The sequence below is a fragment of the Salmo salar genome, chromosome ssa13 (assembly GCF_905237065.1).
Source record: "Salmo salar chromosome ssa13, Ssal_v3.1, whole genome shotgun sequence".
NCBI lineage: Eukaryota > Metazoa > Chordata > Actinopteri > Salmoniformes > Salmonidae > Salmo > Salmo salar.
Window position 1 is genome coordinate 77,793,604 of NC_059454.1, and position 26,348 is coordinate 77,819,951.

Sequence of the window (26,348 nt, forward strand, 5' to 3'; positions counted from 1 at the left end):
ACAGCCCATCTGTAAATAGCCCATCCAATCTACCTACCTCATCCCCATATTGTTTTTATTTACTTTTTTTTGTTGTTGCTCTTTTGCACACCAGTATTTCTACTTGCACATCAATCACTCCAGTGTTAATTTGCTAAATTGTAATTACTTCGCTACTATGGCCTATTTATTGCCTTACCTCCTCATGCCATTTGCACACACTGTATATAGACTTTTTCTATTGTGTTATTTACTGTACATTTGTTTATTCCATATGTAACTCTGTTGTTGTTTGTGTCGCACTGCTTTGCTTTATCTTGTCCAGGTCGCAGTTGTAAATGAGAACTTGTTCTCAACTGGCCTACCTGGTTAAATAAAGGTGAAATAAATAAAAATGTAAATATTAAAATAATGGAAGGAGAAGTGGTCCCTTTTCCCTCACTAAGGATGAGTAGAAAATTATTTCTGTCAGAGAGAAAAACCATAACCCAACAGCCGCTTATTGTCATTTCTTTATAAAATGTAGTTCATTTAATTAAATTAGTAGGAAATTATTATTTAATTTCGAGCAAGCTTTGATGTCTTGCATTTTGGTCTTGTGTGAGGTAGTCAATGGATAAGAATGATGAACAGAAAGTGATGAAATTGGTAGATGTGACAGACACAGCAGGGTGTAAGAGGGGAGTGCTAATGTACTGTCGGGATTGCGGGTAAAGAGAGAGGGGTTAATAGAATAGTCCCCTAATAGCACACAACCGGAGGTGCGCACACACACACACACACACACACACACACACACACACACACACACACACACACACACACACACACTCTCCCCTCAACTTCACCTTGGCCTTCACTGCTGGCTCAGGCTTCAGATTCCATTATAGGTGTGTGTAGGTCTCTGAAAGAGATGGTTGTTATTTGATGGGGATTGGAGTGGGAGTAGGGGGCACACACTCTGGGAGTAAGGGGGAGATGCCTCTGATTCTCCATGGAGTGTGTGTTCGCTGTTTATGAGTTATGACTGACACTGCTCATTGCACTGCCAATGACAATTCTTCTACTGCTTTGTTCTCTGTGCCGTTGATTCCCTCCCTCCACTCTCTTGCCTATTTCTTCCCCAATACATGGTATATTTCACAGCTGCAGATAATTCAGGGTGGTCTCTCGTCTCTCAGAGATAAGCATTACAAAAATCACAATTCTAATAGGAAACTTCTGGAAGCCTCAGAAGTCCTTGTCCTCATTGATCTCTACTGTGCTGTAGGAAAACAAAAGTCTCAGGGTACTCTAGTTCTGAAGACAATACAGCTCTTTCACTCCAAGGCTTGTTCATTACAGTGTATGTCAGTGGTTCCAAAGCGTTTTTGCATTGGGATCCACCATCCATCCAAAGCCTCTCACATTCTCGTGAGCCACAGAATAGTGAAAACCATGTTTATTACCACTAGTTAAAGCCAGGTTTCAGCTGCAATCCAAGAAGGAACAACAGCATTATGTTACATCCCAGATCTTTTGTAACAATTACAGTCAATGTGAGTGGACCACAAAGTTAAACAGAACAGTATTATATTGTATATCTATGGACTGGGTTTCATCATAGCATCTCTCTGGGGGGGGGGATCCTGTTCCCTGGCTGGGTTCTTCTCTTTTGTTCTCCTCTTAATTCACAACCTGTAATTGGCCACCATCTGGGTCTCAGTTGTCCACTCTCTCTCTCCCTCCTCCCTCTCTCCCCCCCTCCCTCCCTCCCTCTCTCCCTCCCTCCCTCCCTCTCCCCCTCCCTCCCTCCCCTCCCCCTCCCTCCCTCCCTCCCCCTCCCCCCCTCCCTCCCTCCCTCTCCAAACGGCTGGGTTACATATGCATGTCCAGGGGAGCGTTTACATCTACTGTTAATCACTTGAACTAATTATGTAACTTTAATAACATCCAATTACCCACACTGCCTAGTCCATCACCAGAGCAGTACAGTGTGTCTGATAGGTTTAGACACCACAGCCGACTCCCGCCATACATCTCTCTATCTGGCTGATAATACACAGTCCTGTCAGAGTAATTGTATGCCATTGCACAATATGTCTATCATAGCAAGAGGCAGTTAAAGGGATAGTTTACAAATTACTAAATTACATTGGTTTCCTTACCCTGTAAGCAGTCTAATGAATTTATTTCAATTGACTGATTTCCTTATATTAACTGTAACTCAGCAAAATCTTTGAAAATGTTGTATGGTATGTTTATATTTTTGTTCAGTATACATTATATTTATGACTTGTCCATAACAAGGTATGACAAAAATCCATGCTTTGATTTAGTTTCCCTGGCACCGTTTCCACATGCTTACGTTTTAGCATTTGTGCCACAAATCCCATTCAGTCATGTGACCGACATTTGCATTTTTCGTGCATCATGTCCAAATCTTACGAAAGTATCTATACTGAACAAAAATATACAACGCAACATGAAACATTTTCAAAGATTTTGCTGAGTTACAGTTCATATGAGGAAATCAGTCAATTGAAATTAATTAATTACGCCCTAATCTATGGATTTCAAATGACTGGGCAGGGGCACAGCCATGGGTGGTCCTAGGAGGGCATAGGCCCACCCACTTGGGAACCAGGACATGACAATCAGAATGAGTTTTTCCCCACAAAAAGGCTTTATTACAGATGGAAATTATTCTCAGCACCACCGCCCCCCCCAGGGGTCATTTTGTAATTTAGCTGAACTGTCCTTTTAACTTACAGTACATACAGGACCACACTGACACACTACACATCCCACTATAGAGGACTAAAACCCACTCTGGTCTTTTTCCATAGATATAGAATATGGCCAAATGCGGACGTAATACGTTTAAAAATCCACGTTGTCTTCTGTCCCCAGCCACCACATCAGAGACATAGAATCAGGCAGCAGTATAAATATAATGGCTGATCCAGTCAGGCCCTCTGGGTTGTCTTCAGAATTACTTTTATGCAAACTATATGTGGCAGGTCATTCGTTCATTTATTCCCATCTCAAACAAAAGAAAGGGATTCTTCTGTCTTACATGATCTGATTCTTCCTTTACAAAACCTAGTTAATTGTTGTGGTATAACAAAGGCTGTCAAAGTGAGTTGTGGGGAAAGTTGAGGGAAAAGGGTTCTTTGAGGGTTCTTTGTTAGGAAATGGAGGAGGAAGAAAACTAACCTGTCAAATGAAAGAGATGAGGGAGACATGAGGAAGAGCCCTAATTGCCCTCCATCAATAAAGGGCACCAGATGCTAGCTACATGAGGAACACATTGAGACTATATGAATGATGATCCCCATTACCCATCATGCCAGAGACACTGTACCATTATGCTGAGGGGGCAAATTATTGAGAGTAAAATGGTTAACCTTTTAAAGGCTGGAATAAGATTCCATTCCACTGAGCATTCCTTAGTGAGCCAAAATACAGTCCTTTGGGTGTTGTTGGTCATTGAATAGTTCCAACTGTATGTAATAAAACCTTTCCTTTCTCAAATCATGGAAACATACGGTACACACACACTCTCTCCCTCACACTCACCACACAGGGGGTAATAAACAGAAGGGCATATGGCAGACTGGAGTCATTTATATCATTTACATGGATGGTGTGTTTGACCCCCATTAGTGTGTGTGTGTGTGTGTGTGTGTGTGTGTGTTTTTGCTCACGCAGTCTCAGGACACACACCCTCGTAGCCCATCACTCACAGACACTGCTGTGTGTGTGTGTGTATGTATGTGTATGGGCCCGGTGTGGGGGTGTGTATCGGGGCGGACATGACAGATTACACCATGACTGGAGCCAGAGCATGATGGATGAGCAGGCCTATTAGATACATTCATTCATATTACGTTCACACACACAGGAACACACGTTCTGCATGGGTGCAAACAAAGAAACAGATGAATATTAACTCCACATGTTGTTTCGAAGTCATCAGGCTCTGGCATCCTGGCACTTGATGTTTACATTTTAGAGCCTCACGTCTGCTTGGATCTATAGACCGCGAACCAGATCTATAGACCGCGAACCAGATCTATAGACCGCGAACCAGATCTATAGACCGCGAACCAGATCTATAGACCGCGAACCAGATCTATAGACCGCGAACCAGATCTATAGACCGCGAACCAGATCTATAGACCGCGAACCAGATAGTGTTTTTTTGTGCTAAAGAAACTTTTACATTTTTGTCTTTTAGTAGATGCTCTTATCCAGAGCTTACAGGACCAATTAGGGTTAAGTGTCTTGGTCAAGGGCGCAGACAGATTTTTTCCCCTACTGTAGTCGGCTTGGGGATTCGAATTGGCGACCTTTCAGTTACTGGCTCAACGCTCTTAACCACTAGGCTACCTACCGCCTGACTTCTACCAATAAACCCCTCAAAATGTGACCAACATATCTACTTTAATGGGGTGTTTATGTTTTACCTCGAGTCTGAGGAGAGGGCTCTGGCTCTGTTAGAGAGTACTGTAGGAGATTGCATTACCGCAGAGCAGAGCGGCTGTAAACAATGTTCTGTTACTGTAATGTGCTGTTCTGCTGTGCCCTGATGGTAAGGGCTGCCAGGAACAAAGAGCTGTGTGCCTCCCTCCACCACACACACACACACACACACACACTTCTTCTCCAACTCCTGAACTCTGTCTCCCATTATCTCTGGGAAACGGTCCAAGTAGCTCAGCTTACAGATTATACAGGTACAATAAGAGGGAGAAGAGAGAGAGGTCTGTGACATGGACACTCACCCTGCTATAGGAAAGAATCAAAAGGACCCCCGCTACAGACCAGTGCGAGGTATAGAGGAGTGGAGGAACGAGGGGTAGAGGAGAGAAGGAGAGGGGAAGGATAGAGGAGAAGGGCTCACGTGGGGGTAGGTTGGGTCAGAGGGGTTGAGGGAGAGAAGGAGGAGTTGAGAGATGAGGAGGAGAGTGGTTCCTGGGTGGGTGTAGGTTGGGTCAGAGGAGTTAAGGTGATGTTGTCCCCTAGCCATGGGAGAAGGATTATAGAGATGAGATTAGGAACCACACTGAGACATCAACAGTTGACGCTATAAATATAATGAAATCTATACATTTCTATTGTAGTCATCCTATTTCTATGGACTGACCGGGCTAAACCATGCAACTCAACTATCAACTACCAGAATCCACCACGGAGGGACACACACTGTGGATACTTGCCAAGTGCAGTCCATTTCAGTACAGTGGAATTCAGAGTGTGGTCTCACTCCTGGGAGCTCTTATGAGGTTAAACTAATTGAGGATAACAGGCAGTGGGATAAAGCTTCTGGAGAGATGTGTTGCCTAACAGAAGGAGAAGATCATGGGGAGGCAGGTAGCCTAGTGGTTAGAGCGTTGGACTAGTTACCGAAAGGTTGCAAGATCGAATCCCCGAGCTGACAAGGTAAAAATCTGTCGTTCTGCCTCTGAACAAGGCAGTTAACACACTGTCCCTAGGCCGTCATTGAAAATAAGAATTTGTTCTTAACTGACTTGCCTAGTTAAATAAAGGTAAAATAAAAAAAATCTAATCAGTCTATCAATATCAGAGTCATACCATCAGTATCTCCTCAATCTTCTCCAGTCCGTCTCCTTTGTGCAGGAGACAACCCATTCAGACGGACAGCTGTGTGAGCAGTGGGTGTATGAAAGACAACACTCTCTCCTCCAGATAAGAGAAATAAAAGGCCGGGCTTGAGGGGCTTGAGCCCAGGAAGAGAGGGAGTGTGTGTATTTAGCTGCTTAGACAGAAAGAAACACTGGTCGAGGCTGTCATCTCAAGCCTTGTGTAACCAGTCCCTTTTAGACAGAACACACTCTTAGTAATCACGGGCACCTAAGGGTCACAAAAGAGCAATTTCTGAAATGCAAAAAGGCTGAATGGAAAGTCAGTCAGTTAGTCACGCCGAGCTCTTGCTTCAACACCAAGGCATTTGAGGACAGCCAACGTCCTCCCTGCAACTTTGTCTGGGGCTGAAATGACCCCATATATATATATCTCCTATGTGGGCCTTAGTCAAAAGTAGTGCCCTACAATAGGCTGCCATTTCAGACACATCCCTCATTCAAAAAGGACCAGTGAGATGACAGACAGACAGGTGGGAAATAGCTTCTAACATGTTGCTATTTAATGGAGGATTAGGGCTTTGACCCCTAGAGGTCAGGGGTCATCTCCTTGGGGGTCAGAGCTGTGTATGTGGAAATTAATTGCTGCCTGCCGGCTGGGACTCAGTCAGGCAGAGACAGATCAGAGCAGCACTGCAGGGGTGTGTGTGTGTGTGTGTGTGTGTGTGTGTGTGAGAGAGAGAGAGTGGCTTACCCTCAGGGACGCACACACGCATGCACACACCAGTTTGACCTCACTATGCACCACGGGGTCCCCTGTATCCATGGAAATAAGGCTGATATATCAGAACTTATGGCAGTCTGGGTGGGACGGGCACTGCAGTATTCTTCAGTGGCATTTATATCTAATAGTTTCAAGGTATACTAATACTGTATCATACTGCACATTTCAAATACATACCGATATAGCACTAGCCTAACTGTGCAAAAACAGAGAATGGAACTCAGCCTATAAAGACATCAAAGGATAGTCTTGCATATATCATCCTCTTAACTTGTTACCTTCACACAAACAAAATGTCCTCTGACGGATACTGTCGATGTTGAAATCTCATTACAGGACATTGCTTACTGTACAGTATCTCAACTTTCTCATCAGTGAAGAAAATTAACAGTAGCAGGAAATTTAAAGAGCAATGTTGCTGCATGATATGTCCATTTAAGGGCTTTTTGTATTCTGGAGTCTTGTTAAATAAATCAGTTAGGTCTCCAGAGAGGAAAGCAAAACATTTTGGCTCTTTTCAGAGTTGCTTGACGAGAAACGAAAACAGAAGAGCTCAAAGAAAACGTCTCAGCTACAAGGTACTGCATGCACAGGGAAGGACTTCATCCATTTAAGTGTTTGCATGTAAACTACAGTCAAGTCCCTCAAACATCTTTAGTACCAGTCAAAAGTTTGGACACACTGACCCATTCAATGGCTTTTATTTATTTTAACTATTTTCTAAATTGTAGAATATTAGCGAAGACATAATTCTGAAATAACACATATAGAATCATGTAGTAACCAAAAAAAGAATTAAACAAATCAAAATCTATTTTAGATTTTTCAAAGTAGCCACCCTTTGTCTTGATGACAGCTTTGCACACTCTTGGCATTCTCTCAACCAGCTTCATGAGGAATGCTTTTCCAACAGGAGTTTCCACATATGCTCAGCACTTGTTGGCTGCTTTTCCTTCACTCTGCGGTCCAACTCATCTCAATTGGGTTTAGGTGATTGTGGAGGCCAGGTCATCTGATGCAGCACTCAATCACTCTCCTTCTTGGTCAAATAGCCCTTAAACAGCCTGGAGGTGTGTTTTTGGTCATTGACCCGTTGAAAAACAAACCAGATGGGACGGCATATCGCTGCAGAATGCTGTGGTAGCCATGCTGGTTAAGTGTGCCTTGAATTATAAATACACCACAGTGTCACCAGCAAAGCACCCCCACACCATCACACCTCCTCCTCCATGCTTCACGGTGGGAAGCATGGAGAGAGATCATTTGTTCACCTACTCTGCGTTTCACAAAGACACGCCGGTTGGAACCAAAAATGGCAAATTTGGACTCATCAGACCAAAGGACAGATTTCCACTGTCTAATGTCCATTTCTCGTGTTTCTTTGCCCAAGCAAGTCTCTTCTTCTTATTGGTGTCCTTTAGTTGTGGTTTCTTTGCAGCAATTCGACCACGAAAGCCTGATTCACGCAGTCTCCTCTCAACAGTTGATGTTGAGATGTGTCTGTTACTTGAACTCTGAAGCACTTATTTCGGCTGTAAACTGAGGTGCAGTTAAGTCGAATGAACTTATCCTCAGAGTTAACCCTGGGTCTTCCTTTCCTGTGGCGGTCCTCATGAGAGCCAATTTCATCATAGTGCTTGATGGTTTTTGCAACTTCAAAGTTCTTGAAATTTCCCGGATTGACTGACCTTCATGTCTAAAAGTAATGTCCGACTGTCATTTCTCTGTCCTTATTTGAGCTGTTCTTGCCATAATATGGACTTGGTCTTTTACCAAATAGGGCTATCTTCTGTATACCACCCCTACCTTGTCATGACACAACTGATTGGCTCAAACGCAATAAGGAGGAAAGAAATTCCACAAATTAACTTTTAACAAGGCACACCTGTTCATTGAAATGCATTTCAGGTGACTACCTCATGAAGCTGGTTGAGAGAATGCCAAGAGTGTGCAAAGCTGTCATCATGGCAAAGGGTGGCTACTTTGAAGAATCAAAAATATATTTTTTGTTGAACACTTTTTTGGTTACCACATGATTCCATATGTGCTATTTCATAGTTTTGATGTCTTCACTATTATTCTACAATGTAGACCCTTGAATGAGTAGGTGTGTCCAAACTTTTGTCAAGTACTGCATGTCCCTTTACTTCAATGTCCCCTATACTCCATTTTAGCTCCTCACAGTGTTTTCTGAACATCTTTCGGTCCTTGCTATAGAGACTCCCTCTCCCATTCTACAGTGTCCCTATCCCTTAACCAGCACTATTACACATAGCAGCAGTCACATTCATATCAGGGACATGGTCTCCCACGCTCAGCCGATAGCACTGATGCAAGCAAAGGAAATACTGAGAAGTTCCCTCTTTTGAGAGTTTCCTTTTCAGCTCAAGCCTCTCTTACAGTGATAATTGGCTGCCTCTCTCACTGCAGAGTGAAACTCTCCTCTCCCCCAGCAACTCATATCACCAATCATAATCTCTCAGCCTGGGACTGAACATGCCATTCTCTTCTCTCACTCCTTTTTCCAACAGCAAGCAGTGAACAACATGTGGTGAATAATATATTTATTTATTTGTTCATTTTTTGACAACGTGGCTGTTGTTGGCTGGGTGGCAGTGTGTTTTCCCAGAAGACATTAGTGTGCCTCTCTGCCAGGCTGTTGTACCCCTATGAGTGAGTAGTGGGTACAGTACATCTTAGCCATGGGCATGAAGTTGGTATGAGGCAGGTCTGCAGCTCAGTGCCTCAGTACCCACACACACACTTACCCTACACATCCTCCAAAGTCTAGTGTTCCACTCCTAATCATTTCAATCAGAGGTAACAGGCTCACTCATCCACTACTCCTCTGCATCTGTGCAGGAAAACGAGAAACCTCATTAACCCATTACAAGGATTACAGTGGAATTACAGTGGAATATAATAGGTTTCAAAAAGGTGCCTGGCCAAAGATCAGGAGGTGCTTTAATTAACCTTTAATTAGGCTTTTTTCTCAATTTGACTAATCCTCATTTATAGATCAGACCAGGAAATTAAAATGGATAGAAATAGAACAAATCAAGCCCTTGATGAACTGAATCAAGTATGTTTGTCCAGGGCTACAATATAAATGTGTACTGTTGGGGTTACTGGAGGCCTGGAGTTGGGAAACACTGGACTAGTGTAAACTGCATGTTCCCAGAAAGCGTTACAACCAATCATACTTGATAATACTTCAGAGACCCTTCGAGCAGTGGTTCTCAAACCTCTCCTCTGGGACCCCCAGCCGTTCCATGTATTTGATCTATTCAAGAGCTAGCACACCTGACTCAACTTGTCAACTAATCATCAGCCCTCGAATAGGTGAATAAGATGAGTTAGTTCAGGGCTACAACAAAATTGTGAAATGTCTGGGGGTCCCCGAGGAGCGGTTTGAGAACGACTGCCTTAGAGGCTGTCAGGGGAGGAAGAGGGGTGTACCACATGCTGGGACAAAATGGATGACACATATGGGCTATGATGATGTCACCATAACTCAAGTACCTGACATCTCAGAATGCATAGCATAGCGAGAGAACGTGGACATTCCTCCGTTACTAGGCAGATTTAGTACGCACAGAGGACCATTCACTTAGACAGGCCAGACATGCTCTCTGGTTCACTAGAGGCAAATAAAACCTGCTCAATCCAAACAGCAACCATTTAAACAGCTCTATAAAAACTAACTCTCTCCAAATTGGACTGCCAATGAGAGGGCAGCGTGGAGTGAGATTCTTCGCTATACTTGAAGAGGAAGAGAAGCATTGACACGTCAGTCAAGGACAGAAAACAGACACACTTCAAAGAACTAAAGAGATGCTGGAGTGTAAGATAAGAAATGTAAGAAGATTATGAACAATCTAGGCTAAGGGTTTGTTATTTATATAATACACATCTAATATACCGTCTAAGTATATTCTCCACACAACACTAGTTGAATCGTTTGGAGAAGAACGCTTTAGCTGTGACTTGTCTTAAAAGGAATCATTTTTCACTCAGTATTTCTAGTTTGCCCCACTTTCCAGACTCTTCCGTTTGAGAGAGCTCGGTATTCCCATGACGACCAGGCAGTGAGCTTGTTTCTACCTGAAAAAGCTGTTCTGTAACAACCACCAACAACACCAGTGAATAGTTGACACTGATTTCTGTGTGGGAGTAGTGAAAAAAATAAACTCAGAAAAACCAGGTTAAGGAACTAAAGAGTCAAACTTGCTCCAAGCTCACCTCTAGCTACACAACGATTGCACCACTAGAGAAATAAGCAACAATACAGTACTGTGCATTCTTTAGTAATACTCTTTAATAATCCTCAAAGTTGACCCAGATTTAGGAGGAAAATCAAAGATGGCGGACGCTGGGATAACTTAAAGAGGCCTGAAGAGGAGAATAACTATCATTAAGATGACAGTGGAAAGTCATAACTACACTACGCAGCTACAGACAAAATGAAAAGAGTCCTGCCCTACTTGACCTGATGCAAGAACAAGGGGTCTCTGGGAAATCTACAAATAGTGGTCTCTAATTCTCCCTTGTCAGAGTCATGGTGGTACAGCGGTTGTGGGAAGAGACTACTGAGACTAGTCTTAATAACTAACCACAGATAGCAATGCACAACCTTCCCAAACATGTTACAGTCACAGGACATTCTGAGAGCGAGGGATTTTTTTAAGAGTGTATTTTCCCACAAGGAAGGGGAAAACCTCCCACGTACTCAGTCTCTAATACTCTCTCTCTCATTCTCTCTCTGTCCCTCTTTCTCAGACAGTTAAACCAACCGACCCACGTCAAAGTAGTCCACCACAACAAAACCCAACTATTGCACACAAGAGACCAGACAACAATAAGGGTGAGTCACACGTTGGGGAAAAGTCTGAGCTGAATGCATTGCTCCATGGCTTATGGTACTGTATGTTTCTGTGAGGGTCCATAATAGCAAACAAGTCCATACATGCTTATTGAATAATTATACAGTGAGTTTGAATTCATGACATGAGGGTTGTCCCTCTCTCCTTACCTGCACCTGGCCCTTGCCCATGATGATGTCCACGATCTCATTGTCATCCTTGTTGAGCTTGGTCTTGTCGTAGCATTTCTCGTAGCACAGGATCCGCAGGCACTGAGAACCTTCCAGCTCGATCTCAAATTCCTATTGGACAACAGACAGGAAGGACATGAGAATAGGGTTCAATTTCCTATTGGTCCAAATAACAGACCGAATTATGGAGTATTGGATATTGAGTTCAACGTCCTGTTGACAGCATGACTGACTGAAATACGATCTGAACATTGGAGCTCTGACGAGTGTTGGTCTCTCACCTCGTTCCACTGTGGTTCAGTGGTGTCTCTGAAGACGCGGGTCTTGGCCTTGCTGACAAAGTAGCCGTAGGAGTCCACCTCCAGGGTACAGTACAGATCTGAACAAGACACAGGAGTCAGAAATCACAATTAGTGAATCTAAAATAATCAGCATTTATAACACAATAATAGCAACACTGACAGTAAATGGATAGACATTTTAATATGATCGTACAACAAATGTGTAGACCTAAATCATGTCTGTATCAATGGTCACTGACAATTAGTTTCTCAAGCCCTTAACACCTAATGGTGGAGGCCTGTATTACCTCTCAAGCCCTTACCACCTAATGATGGAGGCCTGTATTACTGATAGAATGAATAAAGGCACACACACACACACACACACACACACACAAGTCCTCAGGGCCAGGTATTCCCCTCAGCTCAGCAGAGCATCAGCTAGGCTAATGTACTCATGTTTATGCTAATGCACTAGTCTCCATAGGCCATTTATCCAGATATCCATTACAATGTCTCCCCTGCACTGGTCTAAGAGACCAAGCCAGAGGCCTCTCTCTCCAGCCCCGCTAGTCCCTGGGGTCTCGACTGCTCTCTGACAGCATGATGGATGGTTACCCACCCTGACCCCTGGGAGGCACACAGTCACATCACCCACGCACAGAACTAGAGACAGTGTTTACACTGTAGTACATAGTCATACATGGCGTAGCAATATGAAAACAATAGCATGACCCATGTCTGTCTGGGTTTAGCTCATAGACATATCCAGATCTGGATTAGGTTAGGCAGACTTGTGGACTCGAGTCACAAATTTGATGACTTGACGCTCGACTTTGACTTGAGACTTATGACGTGAAATTATCTGGCCAGGTTTTGTAATGTTTTGCCACTCATTTTGTGGCACAGAGACTACGTGGATTAATCTACACGCAGACAAAGACAGTAGCCGCAGAATTGCCCTTGCAAAAAAAACTGCAACAGATTGGCTAGTGAAACGCACACTCGGCACTCTGATTGGACCAGCAAACTGTCAATCAACACAGGTCGGGTGAGCTAGCGAACAGAATGCTGATTTGCTGTACAGCTATAAAATGCGCAAAATGTCAAAATTTAGGGAGAGAGGATTGCCATAATATATAAATATGCAGCTCCAAAAAGTGTTTGGTGATCAAGAATATTAACCGTTTACTTTGCAAGCTCACCGGAAATGGGGCAACAATTACCAGCATAGGCCTACTGGTCTTTTGGTATGTAACAATTGCTTGATATTTATAATTTACTTATGAAGCCTGCATTTGGAATTTGTTGTTAAAATCAAATACTACAGTGTTGAAGAAGCACCATAGGCACTGCTCTTCACTTGCACTCTCCAAACTCCCACCAGCGGAGAGTTTTTTGTTGTTGTTTTTTTTCATATTGTTTAAATGTTTTGCTGTTGCTTTCACATGTTTAAATTCATAGGCGATATGAGGTATTTTTAATGTAACCTTTATTTAACTAGGCAAGTCAGTTAAGAACAAATTCTTATTCACAATGACGGCCTACCCCGGACAAACCCTCCCCTAACCCGGACGACCCTGGGCCAATTGTGCACCGCCCTATTGGACTCCAGATCATAGCCGGTTGTGACACAACCTGGGAACGAACCAGGGTCTGTAGTGATGCCTCTAGCACTGCAATGCAGTGCCTTAGAGCGCGGCGCCACTCGGGAGGTAAATCTATATTCCATCTAATAATGCAATAACTGCTAGCGATGAATCATTCCATTACCTTACTGTTAATTGCAACACGTAGACATTTCGGTTTCATATTTGATAGGCCTACTACGATACATTTTCCTTTCATAGCCAACCATTTTTTACCCTGCTATGAGTGGGCGTGATGTTTATAGCGCACATGAACATTCAAAATACTCATGAGGAAAAAGTTCTGTTTATTTAATTAAATGTAAAGCTATGTCGGAGATCCGTGTGTCTGTGTCCTATATTGCTGTCATTTCTGTTGTGCGTAATATATGCGTGCCCACCTCAGTGTGCATAGAAATAGGCTACGTGGCCTTGGAGTCGTTGAATAAGATAAAATGATTGTTCCATGTATGCATGGTTGAAATATCATTACGTCTGATTAAGATCAATCAATGTAACGATAGATGTGGAAATAGCCTTTTATGTTGTAGAACCAGTTTAGTGGTTGTAATTGCCAATTGGGTAATTATATTATGTAGGCCTACCAGTTTGAGCTCGTTTTATAGATTCCATTTGGTTTCTCAAGGGGAAGCTGTACAGTCTTACCCGCTACCAGTGTCCGTTCAGATAGGACAGGTTAAGCCTGATACAGAGGCTGTTTCTTTTGGGCTATTGCCCATGTATATTTGGTTAATCAACTTGTATATTTTGTATGATATGGAGCTTTCACCATTGTATCACCAAGACCCGTAAATAAATCTACACTGAGCACGTCAACTTGCCTTGCCTTCTGCTGATTTCATGCTACAAGGTCCATATTTTACAATTCCATAGGCTAATAAAAACATGTTGTAGACAAAATAATGAAAAGGTCTGTCTGGTAGCCTCGATAAATAGACAAAGATTTGTAGCTGATCAAGTAGTTGCAAGTCTAGATTTTGTTTTTACTTGACTTGCTCTTAGAATGCACAACTTGGAATTGACTTGAGACTCGGAACCTCTGGACTTGAGACTCGGAACCTCTGGACTTGAGACTTGCTTGTGACTCGAATAATAGTGACTTGGTCCCACCTCTGGGGTTAATGCATCATACCAACCAAGCAGAAGGATCCAGACTGGAGAGAGGGGGGGGGGTGTAACTGCTCATTTCGGGGGTGTTTTCAAAATTGAGTCACGCTTTAGTAATTAGACACATCCGCTACCGACAACCAATGGCTGAGGAGGAACACAAACTAACTACTGTCTGTGTCAGTTAAATTCAAAGGCTGAGTCCCGAATGGAACCGTATTCCCTACATAGAGCACTACATTTGACCAGAGCTCTATGGGCCCTGGTCAAAAGTAGGGAATAGGGTGTAATTTGGTACGCACTCAAAGTATGGGAAATTCAAGACTACTGGGAAAAAAATAGTACTGTACATAATTGGACATAGGCCTAGTGTGCTTCTGCACTGAAGTGAGTTCACAGAGAGTTAGACAGGGTAGTTTATCACTGCTAATGCTCACAGAAATAGCATTTGGCTTCGTTAAGAGAAAAAACATATCGGAAGCACAACTCCCTGCTGTGTCAGATTTACACCTCTGTCCCAAGCAACTTTCTGAAAGTTATGACTGTTCAGACTTAGTGTAAACCCAACACCACTAAGGGAAACATTCATACTTCATACTCCTGGGCTACTTTTATCTCAAAGTTTATTTTCCCTTCAAATCTGAACTAGGTTTATAGGCCTGGACCTGAAATCCTACAACTAAAAACAGGGCCAGAAGGAACATATGTAGCCTTTTTTAATGTGTGCTAGTAGTGTTGCCAAAGGAGCCTTCAGAAATGTGACATGAGGAAAATGAGAGCTGGCGACTGGTGGTGATTGGTTGAATAAGCCCTGAGGGCTGTCATTTTATTGGGAGGCCTCTTCCTGCCCTCATGAATCTGGTTGTCAGTGAGGAGTCTTACCAGCCAAACACACACACACACACACACACACACACACACACACACACACACACACACACACACACACACACACACACACACACACACACACACACACACACACACACACACACACACACACACACACACACACAGGTTAATGGATACCATCCTGATTCTGTCCAGACGACCTGGAAGTTGACCCCTTCTCTTTGTTTGTGTGTGTGTGACCTCTTCCTAATCCTAGCCTGCAGATGTATGTTCATTGGTAGGTGAAACAGTGGTCAGCAAAACCTGAGACTAAAACAGTCATTCTGAAGACTTAAAGCAATCAGTACATCTAAACTGGGTCTGAAAGAACAACACGACCTAGAGACAGGGAGGAGGGTTTGTCTGCTTTATGGTGTGTGTGTGTGTGTGGTGTGTGTGTGTGTGTGTGTGTCTCCCTGCCCGCCTCTCTGTCTGTTTTTCAACCCCTGTATGCCTCCCAAACACAGCTCCTGACTAACATGATGAATCTACCGCTTTATTTAGAACATATTGGAAAAAAAGCGGAATTCCAAGGAAGGAACATTATGAAGAAGGAAATTGTCTTATCAAATTATTTTTAATTGGATACGGGGTGATAACACTAACCGTTGCATGAGTAAAGGATGCAGGGAGGGCCGGATTACATTATGCATAGAGAGGAAGAGATGAGAAAATCTCTCCCCTACATAAAGTTCAAAACATGATATAAACTGAGCGTACAAAACATTAGGAACACCTTCCTAATATTGAATTGCACCGACCTTTGCCCTCAGAACAGCCTCAATTCGTCAGGGCATGGACTCTACAGGGTGTCGAAAGCGTTCCCATGTTGACTCCAATGCTTAAACACCTCTATTCTAGGTCAATGTTTTCCCCTTATTTTTTGTTATTGTATTTTGGGGGGGACCAGTAGACTCTTAGCTACTTCCTCTGACCCACTTTTGAAACGTTGCCCTGAGCTGAAATGTATCTCTGCTTCCTATTGAAGGAAACTACGGGTGGCAATGTTGATAAGATCGTTTTAATAGGACATGTTTGTACATAATGCCGTTTCTAAAAACACCCCTGGAGAGGTGGTGTATATCCACTAACTCCAGTGTCCAATAGGAAGGACTGGAGGCACCGTATGTTGTAGTGTTACGAGATACATAGAATAGTACTGTATACAAGTACACATGCAAATACACACACACACACACACACACATACATACATACATACAGAATCACCAACACACAGGCACACACTTTTATGCAAGGGAGCAAGTGGTTGACATACACACAATACGCTCGAAAGATGGAATCAGAGCAACACAGAATTGAAGGGCAGAGACGAGACCGGGGAAGCCGCCAATAATACTAAACACATTAAATAGCAGATACACATACGGTCCACTCTACAGTCTCCGTAATGTCCCTTCTCAAAGGAATTCCCCAAACAAACTAAGACATCGCTATCAGACTTGTGTTCCAAACAGCATCCTATTCCCTATATACACGAAGTGGAACAGCTTCACCAATCCTTCTTTAACCTGTCTCCTCCCCAGGTGACATCAATAAGGGATCAGTCATGGGAAGAGCAGGTGTTCCGAATGTTTTGCACACTCACTGTAGTGTACTACTTTTGACAAGTAGTGCTCTACATAGGGAGCCATTTGGGATGCACACATAATTGTGTACTTTATAATGGGACGGAGGCAGATGACGTCTCCCTGATTAACAGTGGTCTGGAGGGGGGTGGCCAGCATGCCTGGTGGTGAGATATATTAGGGGAAATGTCATCAAAACTCCACAAGACCCAGGATAGATGAAACATCTACCAACTCGCTCTGAGATTCAGAGGTGACTTGGTCTCAAGTATGTAGGTGGCGTAACTGCATCATTATGCCAGCTACCATCCACTACATACACATAGGAGACGCTATGTACCCATGGAGGGGTGTTTAAACTAAAACAGGAACTCTTAGGTTCCATCAGTACAATGCCATAGTAACCATACTCCCCCAGAATATCAGAGGGGCATGCCAATGGTACGGTCCATGAGAAAATGGAGGGAAAAGTACAACCAAACCACTTCAACATGCTTCTTCTTTATTTTTAAACAATTCTGCCCGCTCTGCTCCGGTGAGGATCAAACAGGCTTTCAGTGGAAACAGCTTTCCATTTTTTCCCCCAATCCATTACACAATAAAATCTCTCTCTGAAGCTTTCAGAAAGTATACTACAGTACAGGCTGCCATGGTATCAGAGGCATATTTGCTTGGGTCTTTTCTTTCTGCTGTGGTGATATCTGAACCGGTGCTTCTTGTGTAACAAGGTAACAGGCAGTGGAGAGTGTTGAGTGGAGCGGCAGCTGTCTGGTACAGACATATCTGAGCCACTCTGGGGCTCTCTGACATCATATCCCCCTGATAACACATACAGGCAGTCATGGCTAGGGCCATCCCATGCACGCACCAGGCAGGGGGAGGCCACGGCTGAGAGACAGAGGGGGGAAAGAGAAAGCGAGATAGGGATGGAGAGAAGAGACTTCTCCTGGCCTTCACTGTCTGTTTGTGTGTCTTGAGAGCATGGGCTGTGGCTGTGTAGGGACTACACTGTTCCCGTTAGCTCTCTTTATGGAGTAGTTGTGTCCCTGACGGCCCCTAGCATCAAAGGAGCCACAGGAATGTGACTGTGGTCCAGAGCTGTTCCTCAGGGACTGGCCTTGCAGCTTTCTTTCTCTTTTTCTCTTTCTCTCGTTCTCTCTCTCCACCTCAATCTCTTCCTCCATCTCTCCCGTCCCCACATTTCCTCCTTTCTCTCTCTCCCCACCGCTCCCTCTCTCAATCGCTCTTCCCTCTTTCTCTCTCCCACTTTCTCTCATGCTCTCCATATCCCTCTCTCTCTTTTACCAGGAGAACCCCGGCCACAAGTCAGTAATAGCACGAGGTAGCAGTTGCACCGAACCACAGATTTTGGATCAGATAGCCCATTACCCTTATCCACGAGGGGGGGGGGAAATAATACCTGACCCTGTTTCAGTGGTAACTTCTACCTCTGTGCTGGGGGTCTATGTTGTGGCCTTGTAAAAGGCTTTTCTGTGGAGAAGAGAACCAGTGTGCAGGGACAGACATGGTAACCATGAACCCTTTCTCCCTGTAACCTCTGTCCTCTTTGTTGGTTGTGGCACAAGCTGTAAATGATATGCTGAGTCAGAAGATGAACATCCTGGTGTCGGACACACATACAATAGCTGAAAGATGCTGACGGACACGTGTGTGCATCCAGACACACACACACACACGCTGAACACAGTGCAGTACAAGCCCAGTATGACAGAGAGAGACTTACTGGCTGACTCTTTGAAGCCTTTGGCAGAGTGGACGATCACATGGAGGAATCCATACAGGCCTGGGGTTTCTTCATCTGGAACACACAACGCAACGCAGTTAGTCACTGTCTGTCACACCCATTATCAGTGACCTGGATGTGACCTTGGACAATACATTCTCATAACCTCGAGGGTGCATCCCAAACGGTACCCTATTCCCTTTATAGTGCACTACTTTTCACCAGGGTCCGTAGGGGACCTCATAGCCGAGGGTACATCTCATTCGCAATGAACAGTGTAGTAGTATATATTTTAGTGACAATGGTCGTGTGTGTGTTCGTGTGCTTGTGTGAGGTATTCTTTCAGGTAGACTAACTGAAGCCCCATGTGGGAGCAGGAAGCAAAGAGGATGAAGAGGACTGGGTCCACACACACACACACACACACACACACACAAACACACACACACACACACACACGCACACACACTAGATGGAGGGGCTCAGGTTTAATCAAACATTCATTCATCTTAGTGTTGTGACCTCTACACCAAGGCATCCCATGAGCTGTCCCAAAACTCCCTAATTTCTCTGTGACATTAGCAGGAAAACAGGAGGAATCATTTTGCCCCATAGTGTATGTATCTAAGCCTTAGACTTAAATATTCACAAGCATGTGCTTGGGTGGCCCTTGAAAACACACACCAGCCTACACACACACAATCCAACACTCACACACACCTATGCTTCCCCTCTCCCTCTCCCTCTCTTGTCCCCTGGCCTCCGCATGATTATGTTGCAGAGGCATGTGAGGCCTGTGCGTTTCCTGGTAAATAAACAGGGGGTTGAAACTGGAGATGGCCTGTTTGGAGCTCCCTGCAGGCCCATCGGGTCATGCGCTGGACCACTACGGAGATGAGAGACTAACAACTGAGTCCTGGAAAAACAATATGTCACGTGTATGTATGGTGCTATGGACTGTATATGTCCAGTCACAGACAGGTCATTCCACCAAGAGAGAGGGAGAAGCCAAGAGAAGATCTACTCCAGACTCTAACCTTTAGTTTCCCCCCCTCCACTGCTTATTATCAGAGATGCTATTCTGTCTGGATCTTAACCACAACAAAAATACTCAAAGAAGATGGTAGTCATGACATGTCAATGTGTATTCCTATAACCCCTAATGGTTAAGGTTAGGATCAGAGTAGCTAGTTTCTTCTACCTGGTCACTATAATGGCCTGTGTCAGACAGAGCGATGGTAACTAGGGGATCACATACCTCCTCCAGCTGGTTTTATTTGAGCCCCTCTGCTACTCCATTTAATAATGTGATAGCATGGTGTGTGTGTTGTGGGTGTTGAATGTATGTCAAATGCCAATGAACTGACCTGGAGCCTTTGTTTTGCCATACTGTGCTATAAAGTGACTACCGATGAGAAAGATTGTAAACTTGTGCTTTGCTTAACCACGTTTCAGATCCCCTCTAAACTGGAGAGAAAACAAAAGTGTTTGATGTGAGTATAAAGCGAGTTGCTTTGACAAGCGCACTGTAAACAAATCAGGAAGTCTGTGCCAGCCAGGAGCAGTACTTCAGGTCACCACAAGGGGAGCACTGCACCATCAAAATACACAGTGTACAAAACATTAGGAACATGCTCTTTCCATGACAGATTGACCAGGTGAATCCAGGTGAAAGCTATGATCCCTTATTGATGTCACCTGTTAAATCCACTTCAATCAGTGTAGATAAAGGGGAGGAGGCAGGTTAAAGAAGGATTTTTAAGCCTTGAGACAATTGAGACATGGATTGTGTATGTGTGCCGTTCAGAGGGAGAATAGGCAAGACAAAATATTTAAGTGCCTTTGAACGTGCAACAGTTTCCCATGTGTATCAAGAATGCTCCGCCACCCAAAGGACATCCAGCCAACTTGACACAATTGTGGGAAGCATTGGAGTCAGCATCCCTGTGGGACACTTTCGACTGTTCTGAGGGCAAAAGGGATACAACTCAATATTAGAAAGGTGTTCCTAATGTTTTGTACACTCAGTGTATATCACTGTCTGTAATCATGGGTTTACAATGCTGTGGCCAGACTCAAATCATCATAATGTGACTTGTAAATATTGTGGCCAATTTAGATTTATACTACAGTACATGATATCCAACTTACTAAACCAAGTCTAGCAGAAACCTAGCAAGATGACAATGTATCATTCAGAGTAAGCAAAAGTACAGGAGGAGAAACACCCTTGCCTTGCAAGAAAACATGTTTGTCTTTTGATGAAGATATATCAAATCCCACCATGACTGTGGGATTTGTGCGGCATAGTGGGGTCCCATGTGGCTCAGTTGGTAGAGCAAGGCGCTTCCAACGGCGGGGTTGGAAGCGGGGGACCAGTACGAAGCGGGGGGACCAGTACGAAAAAGTACCCAAAAATTGTCCTCTTACTACTGTGTCGCTCTGGATAAGAGTGTCTGCTTAATGACGTACATGTAAAAATGTACTGTTTATGAAGACTTCATGAATGCGTTCTTGTTTGTTTAATGTGTGAGTGCAGCGGTATAACAGTGTTGTGTATGAGTGTGTGTCTCCCTGCAATTTCCTGTCCCAGTGCATCCTGGGAGCTCAAAGTGGGCCTCCCAGCTGGCTTTAATGTCACCCCAATCCAAACATCCCATCTGAACCCTGCTGCAACACACACATGCCATGACACAGGTTATCACTACATGAGAAACACTATGTAACCTAGATTCCTTACCAAACCATTTCTATTTTTGTGCTGAGAAAATAGGAGATATGTTTGTGGGTTTTAACTCAAAACAGAGGGGAAAGGAAGGAGAGGTGAATGTGTGTGTACTACCGTCTTTATTACTGGTGACAGGGATGTTGTGGACGGTTCGGAGTTTGAAGCAGGAGCTGGTGAGGACCTGCAGCTCTACAGAGCTCAACTGACACGTCTGCAGATCTGAAGACACAGAAACACACCGTTAATAAGCCTGAACATAGAGCCAGGCCATAGGTTCTTTAATGTGCATTTGCAATGAAGGCATTGAATCCATGGCATAGTTGTTAAAAAAAAAAGCGATATCAGCCTGTCTGCTCACTCTCCTGTACCTTTCCTCTGTAGTTTCTGGATGCTCTCTCTCCACTCTGACCTCTCATAGTCTGAAGACAGGAGGAACAGGTAGCTCTGAGGACAAAACAGGGGGAAATCACATTTTATAGGACAACAGCTCCCTCCTGTGGTGGGAAAGTAAATCATAATAAAAATACATGTATTGGGTTAATTCAGCGCTTTACATAGCAAGGGGAAACTCACCTATTCCACCACCAATGTGTAGCACCCACCTGGGAGATGTATGGCAACCATTTTTGTGCCAGAACGCCCACCACACATCAGCTTGCATGGTGGAGCGGTGAGGAGTGATATTCGGAAAGTATTCAGACCTCTGGACTTTTTCCACATTTTGTTACGTTACAGCCTTATTCTAAAATTGATTAAAATTGTTTTGTTTTTCAATCAACACACAATACCCCATAATGACGAAGCAAAAACAGTTTAGACATTTTTGCTAATTAATTATAAATAAAAAACTTTAATATTTCATTAACATAAGTATTCAGACCCTTTACTTTCTTGAAGCACCTTTGGCAGTGGTTACAGCCTCGAGTCCTCAAGGATATGATGCTACAAGCTTGGCACACCTGTATTTGGGGAGTTTCTCCCATTCTTCTCTGCAGATCCTCTCTGTCAGGTTGGATGGGGAGCGTCGCTGCACAGCTATTTTCAGGTCTCTCTAGAGATGTTCGATCGGGTTCAAGTCCGGGCTCTGGCTGGGACACAAGGACATTGAGACTTTTCCCGAAGCCACTCCTGCGTTGTCTTGGCTGTGTGCTTAGGGTCGTTGTCCTGTTGGAAAGGTGAACCTTCGCCCCAGTCTGAGGTCCTGAGCAGGTTTTCATCAAGGATCTCTCTGTACTTTGCTCTGTTCATTTTTCCCTCGAACCTGACTAGTCTTCCAGTCCCTGCCACTGAAAAACATCCCCACATCATGATGCTACCATCACCATGCTTCACCGTAGGGATGGTGCCAGGTTTCCTCCAGACGTGACGCTTGGCATTCAGGCCAAAGAGTTCAATCTTAGTTTCATCAGACCAGAGAATCTTGTTTTTCATGGTCTGAGAGTCCTTTAGCTGCTTTTGGCAAACTTTAAGCGGGCTGTTATGTGCCTTTTACTGAGGAGTGGCTTCCGTCTGGCCACTCTACCATAAAGGGCTGATTGGTGGAGTGCTGCAGAGATGGTTGTCCTTCTGGAAGGTTCTCCCATCTACACAGAGGAACTCTGGAGCTCCATTAGAGTGACCATCGGGTTCTTGGTCACCTCCCTGACCAAGGCCCTTCTCCCACGATTGCTCAGTTTGGCCGGGCGGACAGCTTTACGAAGAGTCTTGGTGGTTCCAAACTTCTTCCATTTAAGAATGATGGAGGCCACAGTGTTCTTGGGGACCTTCAATGCTGCAGAAATGTTTTGGTACCCTTTCCCAGATCTGTGCCTTGACACAATCCTGTCTCGGAGATCTACGGACAATTCCTTAGACCTCGTGGCTTGGTTTTTGCTCTGACATGCACTGCCAACTGTGGGACCTTATATAGACAGGTGTGTGCCTTTCCAAATCATGTCCAATTAATTGAATTTACCACAGGTGGACTCCAAACAAGTTGTAGAAACATCAAGGATGATCAATGGAAACAGGATGCAAATTAGCTCAATTTCGATTCTCACTGCAAAGGGTCTGAATACTTATGTAAATAAGATATGTTTAAAATTTTTTATACATTGGCAAAAATTTCTACAAATCTGTTTTCGCTTTGTCATTATGGGGTATTGTGTTTAGATTGATGAGAAAAAAAACGATTTTATGCATTTTAGAATAAGGCTGTAACGTAACAAAATGAGGAAAAAGTCAAGGGGTCTGAAAACTTCCCGAATGCACTGTATGCCAATTAGGAATGAGGGGGATGATTAGGTGGCCATGATGGAATGGGGCCAGGTTGGGAATTTAACCAGGACACTGGAGTTAACACCCCTACTCATACGATAAGTGTCATTGGATTTTTAACCTCTCTAGGGTAGGGGGCAGTATTTTCACATCCGGATAAAAAACGTTCCCGATTTAATCTGGTTATTACTCCTGCCCAGAAACTAGAATATGCATATACTTGTTTGATTTGGATAGAAAACACCCTAAAGTTTCTAAAACTGTTTGAATGGTGTCTGTGAGTATAACAGAACTCATATGGCAGGCAAAAACCTGAGAAGATTCTGTACACGAAGTGCCCTCTCTGACCATTTCTTGGCCTTCTACACTCTCTTTATTGAAAACAAAGGATCTCTGCTGTAACGTGACACTTTCTGAGGCTCCCACAGGCTCCCAGAAGGTGACAGAACGTTGAATGATGACTTTGCAGCCCATGGCTGAAAAACAGTAGCGCATTTGGTAAGTGGTCGATCTGAGAACAATGAGACGGGGGCGCGCGTGCACGTGAAGAGTCCATTTTAGATTTTGAGTCTTTGAACGAAAACACGTTTTCCCGGTCGGAATATTATCGCTTTTTTACGAGAAAAATCGCATAAAAATTGATTTTAAACAGCGTTGGACATGCTTCGAAGTACGGTAATGGAATATTTAGAATTTTTTTGTCACGATACGCTTCCTTCCGCGCGTCACCCTTCGTCACCCTTCCGATAGTGTCTTGAACGCAAGAACAAAACAGAGGATATTTGAACATAACTATGGATTATTTTGAACCAAAACAACATTTGTGGATGAAGTAGAAGTCCTGGGAGTGCATTCTGACGAAGAACAGCAAAGGTAATCCAATTTTTCTTATAGTAAATCTGAGTGCCAAACTTGGTGGGTGTCAAAATAGCTAGCCCGTGATGGCGAGCTATCTACTCAGAATATTGCAAAATGTGCTTTTGCCGAAAAGCTATTTTAAAATCGGACACCGTGATTGCATAAAGGAGTTCTGGATCTATAATTCTTAAAATAATTATGTTTTTTGTGAACGTTTATCGTGAGTAATTTAGTAAATTCACCGGAAGTTTGCGGTGGGTATGCTAGTTCTGAACGTCACATGCTAATGTAAAAAGTTGGTTTTTGATATAAATATGAACTTGATTGAACAAAACATGCATGTATTGTATAACATAATGTCCTAGGAGTGTCATCTGATGAAGATCATCAAAGGTTAGTGCTGCATTTAGCTGTGGTTTTGGGTTTTGTGACATTATATGCTAGCTTGAAAAATGGGTGTGTGATTATTTCTGGCTGGGTACTCTGCTGACATAATCTAATGTTTTGCTTTCGTTGTAAAGCCTTTTTGAAATCGGACAGTGTGGTTAGATTAACGAGAGTCTTGTCTTTAAAATGGTGTAAAATAGTCATATGTTTGAGAAATTGAAGTATTTCTAAGGTATTTGAATATCGCGCCACGGGATTCCACTGGCTGTTGAGTAGGTGGGACGATTTCGTCCCACATACCCTAGAAAGGTTAACAACCACAGAGTCAGGACACCCGTTGAACGTCTCTACCGAAAGACAGCACCCTGCGCAGGGCAATTTCTCCTTCACTTCCCTGGGGTATTGGGATCTCCTTAGACCAGAGTGAAGAGCGCCCCCTACTGGCCCCCCAACACTACTTTCAGCAGCATTTGGTCTCCCATTCAAAAACTGACCAGGAACGACCCTGCTTAGTTTCAGAGGCAAGCCAGCAGTGGGAGGCAGGGTGCTATCAGTATCAGTACATCAACATTGCAGTCATGGAGATAGTTGCTAACCACAGATCAGATTACCCAACCCCCAGTCTTCATCCTAACCATTGGAGGAAGACAATAGATCTGATCCCGGGCCAGTGATTACGCAGTAGCAGCTTACCTTGCCATGTTTGTTGTGTATGCGGAAAGGGATGGTAGGAGAGTGTAACAGCAGCCAGGACTCCTGCTCGTTCATCTTCTTCCTCAGACGCTCCACATTACGACTCTGGCCCTTTAGCGCTTTCTACACACACAGAAAAAAACAGGGCACACAGTATGTTAACATACAGTTTGTTATACAGCAGGGCTATTCAACTGGCGGCCTGCGAGCCAGATCCGGCCCATTTATTAATTTAGACTGGCCCTTTGATCAATTCTGAACACTAATAAAAGATATGCAACAAAAATACCAACCAAAATCTGACGTTCAGTGCCACAATGATAAGCACTAATGTGGTTGTCTATTGTGTGGTTGTCTAGCAGTTTTCTAGCGCCTATGTGGCATGTTTATTGTTTTTTGTTCATATGAATTTGGCTCTGGCGTTTGAACGGTTTAAGCTACAAAATATTATGACCCCATTCCTGAAAGCAACAACTCTCAGGAATACTATGTGCCTTCTGTTTTTCCTCTCCAAAACTATGAAATAAAACATTTGGAATAATGTAGTAACCCAAAAAGTATTAAACAAATCAAAATATATTTGATATTTCATATTCTTCAAAGTAGCCAGCCTTTGCCTTGATGACAAATGTGCACACTTAGCATTCTCTTAACCTGTTGGGGGTAGGGGGCAGTATTTACACGGCCGGATAAAAAACGTACCCGATTTAATCTGGTTATTACTACTGCCCAGAAACTAGAATATGCATATAATTATTGGCT

The 26,348-nt window shown here is 43.7% G+C and overlaps 1 protein-coding gene across 8 annotated transcripts in view; it reads right to left on the bottom strand.

The window, feature by feature from the left end:
- Positions 1-26,348, bottom strand: part of abr (ABR activator of RhoGEF and GTPase) — a 222,555-nt gene that overhangs the window by 50,199 nt on the left and 146,008 nt on the right. For all 8 annotated transcript variants that reach the window (XM_014137906.2, XM_014137905.2, XM_014137910.2 and 5 more), the window contains 6 exons: positions 25,587-25,709; positions 21,761-21,836; positions 21,507-21,611; positions 18,665-18,739; positions 11,686-11,783; positions 11,384-11,515 (listed from right to left, as the gene is read on the bottom strand). In XM_014137906.2, the coding sequence (XP_013993381.1) occupies positions 11,384-11,515; positions 11,686-11,783; positions 18,665-18,739; positions 21,507-21,611; positions 21,761-21,836; positions 25,587-25,709 (609 nt within the window). The remainder of the gene's footprint in view (positions 1-11,383; positions 11,516-11,685; positions 11,784-18,664; positions 18,740-21,506; positions 21,612-21,760; positions 21,837-25,586; positions 25,710-26,348) is intronic.